Source organism: Drosophila virilis, chromosome 3 (genome assembly GCF_030788295.1).
Source record: "Drosophila virilis strain 15010-1051.87 chromosome 3, Dvir_AGI_RSII-ME, whole genome shotgun sequence".
Lineage (NCBI taxonomy): Eukaryota > Metazoa > Arthropoda > Insecta > Diptera > Drosophilidae > Drosophila > Drosophila virilis.
Window position 1 is genome coordinate 8,981,073 of NC_091545.1, and position 10,476 is coordinate 8,991,548.

Below are 10,476 nucleotides of genomic sequence, written 5' to 3' on the forward strand. Positions count from 1 at the left end.
ACCTTTAACAATATTTGATTACTTTTGATGCAACAATATTCGCGCCAATGGAATTGTGTGTGGCAACATGCAGCGGCCGAGGCACGCCCGCTTGTTGCCAGACACAATAACAAAGCTGCACTTTGGATTTGTTAGTATGCACTTAACGACCAACGGGCGCGCCTCAAACTCAAAACTGAAGTTAACCAAATCATATCTTATTTTATTTATAATTGTTGCCCTCCTTACAGATGTGGTGGCTCTGGCGGCGGCTCTGGACAATCAGAATATTCAGTTTCCGGCTCGCATGGGCATGTCTCCATATCGTCGAGCATGCATCCCTCCTCTTCACAAATGCCGACATCTGACGATGATGGCTCTGTCTCCTCTTCCTTGTAGTCGATGTAAGCAGCTGCACGCTGTTTTATAATCTCCAGTATGATGGCTGTAAGTATCTCGCGAGAGTCCACAATGTGGCCCACTTCTTGGGCAACCTCAGCTGATAGCCAGGGGCAGATATCCTTCGTTAATTGCTCCTTCTTGACTGCATCGCTGGCCGGCTCAATGTTCTCCAGCACCTCTGGTACCAGGCTGGCAATGTGTCCCTGCAATAACTTGGCTGCCGTTACGCTCTTCTGCATCTCCTCGTCCAGCTGCTTGGCAATGGCATCCTGGCGCAAGCGGCGATCCTTCTCAGCCTGCAAACGCAGCTCTTCGGCTTCCAAACGCCGTAGCTCGGCTAGCTCGGCCTCGCGTTGAGCCAGGAACCTGTTATGAGAAATTTGTTAATAGGTTGCATCTCTATAAACGAATCTCCTTGTAATTACTCCTCCTGCTTGCGGCGCAGCGCAGCCAATTCCATTTCGTGAGCCACTTCCAGCATGCTCTGCTCAATGCAGGCATCCACGAGTACATCAATAATCGGCTGAGCTTCTGCATCAAAGTGAAATAGTTCGCCGTCACCAATCTCGGTACCCACATCAACGCCCACTTTGGCGGCAACATATGGAGGCGTAGGTGGCTTCTCCAGGAACAAATCTGTTTGTGTATCCACTGAGTACTCCGGCGGACGTTGAACCAATTTCTCCAAGTATTTTTCCGTCTGTATATTTTCGTGCTTCCTGCCCTTCACTGGCGGTGGTGTGCCCAGGACATTGCGCTGATTGCGGCACTGCATCGATCGTTTGCGGAGCATATTGCGGCGCCGTATCTCTGCAGCCTTGTCGAATGGATCCACCTCCGCCTGCAAATCAAAGGCAATTACTCACGGGTCAGGGCTGCTGTCGGTCCTAACACTCACCAGCATTGACGGGGTACCAAAGTTGCTTCCTTTTATGACGCGACGGTCATACATCATGTTCATGTAGGGCTCTGGCGGCGGCACGACGGGTCTGGAGTGAGTTAAAGCGGAGACGAAGGCAATTAGTAAACCTCGACCCAGTTCAACAAACCTGCGATTTGTTCTTGGCTAGCTGAGCACACTCCCCACTCGTTTATTCATACTTATTTATACCCAAATCTGTTGCACTGTTCAGGCGATAAACATCAAATTTGTGTGTTGCCCCCACATCTCAATGGGGGCGCGAATGCTTGTCAAGTCATCTCCGATTCGAATCAATTTCCGTTAAGTTCACTACACTTTTGGGTCATTGGATGGAGGAGCTAAGCCCATAGCCCACTTTTAATCGCACAAGCAGTATTAAAGCCTTCTTGCTACACAAAAGTTTAAAGAGAGCGCAGGACTTGGCACTTGCCCCTGGACTGGTCAGTAATTTATGACTTGCTTATTTATACACATATAGTATAGTAAGGTATGTATATAACATTGTCAGACATTGCACTTCTTTGGGCGCTAGAACCTGAACTCGTGACCTATGCAAATTTTTCAGTTTGTTGGCGCAGAAACTGGCCCACAAACAGGAAGTCAACTTGAAGTTGCCAGCCAAGGAGCAGCACCACCAAAAGGCAAATGTCTGCTATCCGGGGTGCTACGAAGGAGGTCTCTCTGGGTCTGGGTCCTGAAGTACAAAGCAATCAACCAAAATGACGACTCAAATACGAGTAAATAGTAAATATAAGCTGACCTGTGCGGCGGCAGAGAAATGTTCCTGTGCCATGTGAAACGCTTCTCCAGTTCTTTCAAAAGATATATGTGAAGTAACAGATTTTAGAAAGATAGAAAGCTTATCTATGTGAATAGAGAGGATTTTATAACGATCTATTCCTTTGCTAGACACCTAGGTGTAGTCCTTAAGCGATTTTGAAAAGATCTTAAGTTTAAAATATAAATAGCCAGTTATAGGGGAATATGATATAAGTTAAACATATAATGATGTATATCTTCATATAATATGGCAATGCAGTCAACATACATATGTACACATCTAGGCTGAGATTACGAGTATTAAATTGTGTCCATTAACAAAAAGAACTTATTTATTGTACATGCATGTACATAAAACTTTGTAGCCGCACAACTGGGCAACACTTTGGCCATATACAAATACACATGCCTTCAGTCTCATGCTGATATTCCTATTTTTATTCTCATACGAATCACATATGTCGTTTGTCCAATGTCCTGCTGCCTTACTTCCTTCTCAGTTCTTTTGTTTCTGGTTTTATTATATGGTATTTAAGGTAAATTTCCCACGATTGTAGCACTTTTTATACTCTAAACCCATTGAAATAGGTACAAAGGGTATATTGTTTTTGGGGAAATGTATGTAAATGTATGTATGTAAACTTTAAGAATATCTATTCTTGATCAGGACTATCGATACAGACCGATATTGAGGCTTATCTTTTTGAAGCATTTATAAAAAATGTAAAGCTCGATATACCCGACTACAGTAGTTTTTTTTTTAAATCAATTTTTGAAATAAAAAATATTATTTTTAAAGCTAAGGACTTTTGCTTTTGTATTAATCATAGATTTGCCTGAAAGTTTAATATAGATCGGACTATACACACCGAAGAAATCGCTATAACAAGTGTGGGAGAAAGGTAAGAAGAGAAAGCACATTCGCCATGAAAAGTGTGTTTTTTTGGTATGTAGACATATGTCAAAAGAAGTTGGATTATTTGTAAGGACGGCTTGGCACTGGGTGCAGGGTATCTTCTACCTGTAATTGTTGTTGCCAGCGCCAATAACATCTTGATTTAAATTATTTAAGAGAGAGGGAAGGAGTGCAGGGAAATAGGCACGTTGCATGACACATTGCGATGTCCGTTCTGTGTCCTTGCTGAGGGATAGCAAAACTCATTTCGCTAACGAACTCGGCAAATAAATTAATCAGCATTGGACTTAAAAATTCCAAGCGAATTGAAAAAAATTTCAAATTGAAATGTTGACGCCGCAATCGATAAGTAGGTTGCTTGAGTAACCACCAAACCACGGAACCACCACTGGACAGCCCCAAAGTGTGTGGCCCACGCCCCCCCGCCTCCACCTTCATTCGCATTTGAATTTATGGAAATATTTTGTGCTGTATTTAGCCCGTGTTCGGCGGTTGGGGCTGGCGGTTTGGTCGGGGATGGGCAGTTTTTATTACCTCTTGTCGCCATTGTTACGTCGTTGCTGCAGCTGCTGCTGGAACTGCGCCTTGGTTATGTGCAGGCCACCGGCCAGGGTTTGGGTGTCGGGTTTGGAGGCCGAGGCAGCGGCAGCGGCGGCTGCCACAGCGGCCGTGGCACGCACTCCGTTCTGGCGAGTGGAGGCTTTGTTTTCCTTATCAGCTAACGATATCTGGCGGCTGGTGTCCTTGTTCTGGCTATTGTTGTTGTTGTTGTTGTTGTTGTTGGCATTGTAGTAGCTGTGCAGGATCATGGGGTAGGAGGAGTAGGCATAGACATGGCGCCGCAACATGGATGCGGGCAGCATCTGCAGCTCATGCGGCGGCGGCAGAAATATGCCCGTGGGCACCGTCGTCTCGAAGCGTGGACGTTCCATTTGCCGTGTGGCCAGCCAGGCGCCGGTGCCGGCGCTGCTCCGACTGCTAGCACCGGCTGCGTAGTTCTCCTCCGGCGCCAGGAAGCGCAGCTTCTGGCTCAGCTCATCGGCAAAGCTGCGCACTTCCTGTGTGCTGCGCGAGAAGAACGAACGCGTCGTCAATGGCGGATTGGACGAAACGTTGCCCGCGGCGGCAACAGCTGGCTGATCTACATGTTCCGTCGTCTGTCCACGTATGATGGGACGCACTATGGCCTGATTGGGCTTGTTATTGTATGAGCTTTGCTCGTAGTCTAACTCCACGGAGTTGTGCAGCACGGAGAACGCGTTGGTGACCACGTGCTGGAAATTGTACGGGCTCTGATAGCGCTGAACGTTGTAGACTGGATAATTGCTGTTGTTGTTGTAGTTGTGATAGTTGTTGTTGTTGTTGTTGCTGTTGCTGCTGCGTCCTGGTGCATATGGATAGCTGGTGGCAAAGGAGAAGTTCTGTGCACGCTGCTCCGTCTTGGCTGTCTGCTCTGGTCTATTGTCTGGGAAGTGTTCTGGATTTATGTGCTGCTTGGGGCTGCGGTTCGTCTCTGGCATGATCCTCTAGCGTTGTCTTACAAATCACACTTGCTCCACACCACGCATTGCCCGCGTATAAATAGCCACAATTGTGTAGACACACAAGAAAGTTAATCAATACCGTTTTTTTTATGTTTTTTTTTCGTTGCTCTGTCCTGCCCGTGTCCGGCCTGGTGGACGGCAAGGAGCACGCGTTGTACCGCACTGTTCGACTGGCGAACGCCAAATGACCGCAGCACTCGGCCCTCGGTCGGAGCTCGGCCATCGCATGCCACCGCTGGTCACTCGGCGGGTTGGTTCCCCTCCCAGCCCAACAGCTGCAGGAGTTGCCACCGGCCACCAACTTAGGTCGGTTCGGTGTTGGGGACTCGCATATGCCAACAATTAACTGCCTGTGTTGACTGTTGCCGCACAATTGAAACGCCGCCAAATTCGCTTTAGCCAGAAGCCAAAGCCATTTGCAGGCCGCATTATGTACTCCACTTCAGTTCGGCAAAAGTTGGCGCAAGCTGGGTCGTGTTTCCAATTAAAAGCGTTTCCTGGCTGTCCACCTCGTTATGTGCCGTGTCCTTGAAATTGGCACAGCCCAAAGCTGTACGGCTGTTGTTTTTGCCAAGTGTCGCATTTCCGTAAATCCCCTGCCCTCGTCCCCTAGAGCAGAGATGACTTCACGCATTTCGCTGACATTGAAATGTAGGTGGGTGGCGCCTACTCGGAATCGTTCCTGTCCCTGTCCCTGTCCCTGTCCCTATGCCTGTTCCCATTCCTGCCGCGAAGTCAATGGCCAAGGTCAATTGTAAGCTCCACCTTAAGTAGTTGACGTGTGCCACTGATAAGCGGAATTAATGAAGTGCTCAAGCGGGCAAGTCTTTTTCTGAGGAATTATCGACGCGTCGCACATGGGAGGCGTGGCTGCCACAAAGGTCAAAGGTGCAAAGCTTTCGACAAGAGACGCTATCTTCAAGGGCAATCAACTAGTTGGCTATATGTCAACAACAGAACTCTATCTATATATCATATTCAATTAGTCTATCTTCAAATGTGATCTGTGTTTTTTTTAGTGGCGTGTAGGATAATTCTCGTTGATCTAGATTTCCCGATAAAAGCGCGAATTGTGTTCCATTAAGGTAGACACATTATAGATATTATTAAGGCTTAAGAGGTCACATTAAGTCGAATCCACAAAAAGAATTTGCTTTTATCCAGATAAAGGTTCTAATAAGCGAGACCCAGCCCCAAAGTATAAATTACTCCCAAAGTTTCCTTTAATCTAACCATATTTGGTAGATGGCAACTTTGGGTGGAGATCAAATTTAGCCCGCAAAGTGAATATGAAAATATTTACGACATGCAATATTCTCAATGCAAGGGGCAGAATTAAGTTACAAACTGAATAATTCTATTTAAATAAAGAAAATGTATGACAAACCTAAACATACTCTCATGCCTGGATTTGAGGTCGTGCACGAGCCAATGCAAAGTGCAAAGAAAACTTGGATAACTTGTAAATTTATAGTAAAAACTATAGTTCATATACAAGTCTCGCTTTATATTTCATAGCTATATCATCTAAATAACCTTTATATGACCCGCGATGGCCACAATTATCGCAATGTTAGCTTGTCTATTTTTGCATTTAACGACATGTATAGCTACAAAATGCGTCAATTTTAGTTTTCAGCACCAAATATTCAACACGAGCCCTGCGTCTATACGGATGCCCCATTGTTCCTGTGCAACGCACGAGGAGGTGTCCGCTAGCGTGCCTTGGCTGGCAGGTGAACATGCCATCAAGTGTTAAATAATTGATTTACGCAATTTATGACTTGGCTGCTTCTGGACAAAACTTTCGTTTTCTGTTTTCTTTGGTCAATCAGCCGGCAAAGCCGGCTACTGAATTCATTGACCCGAGTGGGCTGTAGGAAGGTATCCCCTTCCTTTGGGTCTACGGCCCACCCAGAAATCTGTGCAAACTTACTTGGGACAACCTTTGATTTTGATGGGCTTTGGCTGGCTGGCCCACCAGAAGCTCTGTTTGCAGGGTGGCGCCTCACACGGCTTGTCCTGCCATTTGAGCTGCATCTCCGTGACCTCTGTGCGTGTTACTCCAGCGCTGAGTAGGTCCATGCCGCGGCCGTTGCCCTTGCTGCCCATGGGCACACGCTTCGGAATCGTTGGCATTGTTATGGTTCTTCACACTTATTGTCTATGTTTTTAATATATATATAATTTAAACTTATATTTTTCTACTGTGGTTGTAGCTAAATTTAAGTGTATAAAAAGCTTGTAGGCCGACACATTTTACAAAGCCTGTTGATCGAGTTTGTTAAGTATGCACTTTGAAAATAAAAATATAATATAATAAATATATTTCTGGAATTGCTGGCTTTTGTGGACATTTGTTGTGTTTGGCTGCGTCGTATCCAAAATAAACAACTGCGGAATTTTCCGGGTTTCCATGGAAATCTATTGTCGGCATTGTTGCATAGTCAAACTGTTGCCTTTTGTGGGCTGGGATTGGGTGATGTTTGCAGAAGCAAGAATCTGTGGTTTGGCTAAATTGACAAAAAGAGTTATGAACTCTTTAAAAGGATTGAAATCGCCAACCATTAACAGTGGCAGTTGTTATGTTACTTAACATTTTCGAAAATTTTTCGAAAATGTTATGAATAGCAAACAATATTGATATTCTGCAAAAGCTGCTGATTCCCGTTTTGACAAAGTTAAAGGCTTACCTAGAGCACATTATACTGTGTGATGTCGGCGGGATATCGAATAGACATGGATGCTTATATTGATGGAAAAACTCAATTTCAATTTGAAATAAATCACAACGACTGAATTTAAATCTGAGCTGTTGCGTTCTTACAGCCACTGCTTACTTTCTTGAATGGGTTGAAAGGCAAGCAGTTTACACGAACAGTTCATTTTTAATGCTTTCTACACACTAACGGCAAGCAGTTTTAAAGCAGTTGAATTCGAATAAAATATATTTGATGAATTGTTGTATATAAAAACCTATTCTTAAATAATGAATGCCAAGCCTAGCTGTTGATTTGTTTGCTGTCTCATGCTCAAAATATACATTCATTGCAGTAGCCAATTTAAAGGAATTAAACGAAATGCTCATATCCGTTCCAAGTAAATCTCTAAGCCTCAGCTCATCCCAGTAGCCTTTCGATTAATTAGATTCTCCTGCCAAACTTATTTCGTATCGATATATATTATACTTTGAAACGTATGTCATTCGACCAGCCCTCACAATCAGATCGGAAAGGAACGTTTTGTTGAAATTACATGGCCTTACTTTATTGTTTTGCTTATTCATTAACACTGAGACGATGCCGAGGGCTCTCATTGAGCAATGACTCGCCTGTCAACGATGACGTTTGACTTTATGCCCAACTTATGGCTGCGGAGGAGAGGCAATAGTCCGATGGGGGTGGGTGATAATTGCTGTGCGCGTGTGTCGCCGTTCGCTTCTGGTGTCCTTTTGTTTGTACCCCTTTGTGCAGGCCCATATGGCTGCCTAATAAGATCACAGGAATGGGCCGAGACGACGAGCTGGGTCTGTCTATAGTATTGAGCAAACATCAATAAGTGCCATGACGTTTGACATTTTGCAGATAGAGAGGGAGAGAGAGAGAGATTGAGAGAGAGGTCTCAGCTCCGTTCCCTTGTCCGTTCGATGTTTTTGTTGGCATTTAAAAGGTTAATGATGCCCACTCGAGCGGCCACACAGACGCTGCCTGGCGACGTCTGGTGACGACGACGACGACGACGATGACGATATTGATAATCTTTGACTGCAATTTCCACAATGTTTTGTGTTCGATCATTTGCACTGATAGGTAGACGGGGCTGCTACCTTTCTGCGAAAGGTCCAGAGAATGTGTCCCACTGTGTTTGTTGTCAAACAAATCATTTACAGATCTTTCTGCCCAACACACGCGTAGGTGTGAGCTGCGATTTTCCAAAGAAAACCAAACACTCGTTTACAATTGAAGTCGCACTCGAGTTTTGATTAATTTATTGCTCTACCGGGTACAACTCGAGGCCTGTTTTACCCAGGGGGAAGGTGAAATAAACCATCTAGGTAACGCTTGAGCCACATAAAAACCATTGTAGATTGCCAGGTTCTGCGGGCAGTTGCGTTTTTTATGAGTTATTTCAATGACTACGCTGGCGCCGTAGAAAATAAAAAAAGTATACCAATTTGGTATAGAAGAAATCTGGAAGTAACTGTAAAATTGTGTGGGACTTAGCTCTTTGCTTTAAGCTAGACAGTTTTATTTTAAAATGGAATTTTATGGGTGTGTCGACATTTTTTATAGTTGTTCCAATAGCTATTGATATAGATGTGCTATATACTTGTTATTTAATTGAAGCAACTTCAATATGTTTTAGTCACTTTAAAGCAAACTATGAAGCCGCTTTTAATTATATTCTCGATGCATACAACAACAAATGCAAAAATCTCAGCTTGCCAAATGAACTTTGCATTTTTTGTTGTTGCTCTGCAATTTTGCCAACAGCTTCTTTTACTCGGTTTGCTGAGTTTTTTGGGCTTGCTCTCTTTTTTTTTCAAAGGGTGAGGGCAGCTCGACTCAATTATGAGAACTATCTCTGGATTCTAAGCTGGGCACTGCCGCAAACATTCGCATCAATTATGCATACGCCAACGCATTCCGCATTTGGCACACACAGATGCACAGTCCAGGCCACACTCACGCATACACATACAGATATACACGCACACACACACACACACACACACACACATAGAACAATGGCCTGCAGCAAGGCCTGCTCCTTGTGCATCCTTTTTGCTGGCTTAGCCACAAGTTTACCGCATGGCAAATTCGACGAATTTCCTGCGGTTTTGAAGCATTTCGCCCGGTTGGTTGCAACTTTGATTCTCAGCGAGGGCTGTTGAGGGGCGGGGGGAGTCGGTCGCTTGACCGCAACAGCATTGGTCGAATTCAATTTATTGTAAATGGCAAAGGATTTGTTCTGGGCTCAGGATTTGTGCATTTGTGAAATCGTTTGCAGCTGTGCTTTGAGCAGCTTTGCCGGGGCCTAATTTTGGAAACAGTTGTCATTGAGACTCGGTGACTCGGAGACTCGTTAACATCCGCATGTCAAAAATGTCGCACAAAAATCAAAAATGTCGTCAGAGGGGGGCACTCGAACAGACAGATAGATGGAGAGAGATGGAGAGAGAGTGAGAGAGAGAGAGGGAGAGAGAGAGAGAGAGAGAGCGAGAGAGGGGCAGAGGACAGAACGTACCAGGAACCCGACGTGTTCGAGGCCCTCGGCCAGACCCAGACCCAAGCTCCACAGCGCACAGCACACAAAACCCAAAGCGGGCCCAGCCAAACTCAATAACAAATTAGCAATTCCGATGCGGCCATTTATATTGTTTATTCTTATTGTTGTAGCTGTAGAAGTAGTTGTTATTGTTGTTCTTGCTGTTACTGTTGCGGTTGACGAACAGACGATCGCGTTTTTATTTTTATTTCATTTTCTATTTGGATGTTTTTTTTTTCATTTTGTTTTTGTTTCTTTTTTTTTTTTTGTGCGCAACGCTTCAAATAAACGCAGTTTTTTTTAAATTATTCCGCTCTGTAGTTTGGAGCGATCGATGTTCTCTGTTATCAAGTCCCGACCCGAACCTGTGGCCGATCCCGAGACCGAGTCCAATGCAAATAAGCACTAGAGTCAGGGAGCAGCCGGGCTGTTACAATGTCTAATGTCTGGCCAACTGGCGCTCTGGCTCTTCGACTGACTGACTGACTGACTGAGCGATTGGGTAGAGCTATTCCACTTACCTCGCACATTTGTCAGGCCCCCAAAAGTAGTTAAAGAGCCATTTATTTGGCGAATGTTGGTAATCAATAATACCAGAAATATTTCAGTCATGCAAACTGTCCCAAAAACAAACCCACAAAGCTTGCGTGCTTTGCATTTCTTAT

The 10,476-nt window shown here is 44.7% G+C and overlaps 1 protein-coding gene across 2 annotated transcripts; it reads right to left on the bottom strand.

Moving 5' to 3' along the window:
- Positions 1 to 181: 181 nt before the first annotated feature.
- Rsph3 (Radial spoke head protein 3) lies at positions 182 to 6,764 on the bottom strand. Of its 2 annotated transcripts, none has more exons than XM_015175361.3 (4): positions 6,480 to 6,764; positions 1,280 to 1,370; positions 807 to 1,222; positions 182 to 747 (listed from the first exon to the last, which is right to left on the bottom strand). In XM_015175361.3, exons 1-4 carry the CDS (start codon positions 6,680 to 6,682, stop codon positions 225 to 227), a joined length of 1,233 nt encoding a protein of 410 aa, XP_015030847.1. In that variant the 5' UTR covers positions 6,683 to 6,764; the 3' UTR covers positions 182 to 224. The 2 variants fall into 2 exon arrangements, with proteins under 2 accessions (XP_015030847.1, XP_002046842.1); XM_002046806.4 differs by lacking the exon at positions 6,480 to 6,764 and adding an exon at positions 3,534 to 4,629.
- Between the last annotated feature and the right edge of the window lie 3,712 nt (positions 6,765 to 10,476).

Excerpts from the sequence above, each read along its gene's own strand:
- Rsph3 (XM_002046806.4), bottom strand. The coding sequence starts at position 4,519 with ATGCCAGAGACGAACCGCAGCCCCAAGCAGCACATAAATCCAGAACAC. Across the intron at positions 1,223-1,279 it reads TTGGTACCCCGTCAATGCTG|GCGGAGGTGGATCCATTCGA; the intron begins GTGAGTGTTAGG and ends TTTGATTTGCAG. Across the intron at positions 748-806 it reads CTGCGCCGCAAGCAGGAGGA|GTTCCTGGCTCAACGCGAGG; the intron begins GTAATTACAAGG and ends TTCTCATAACAG.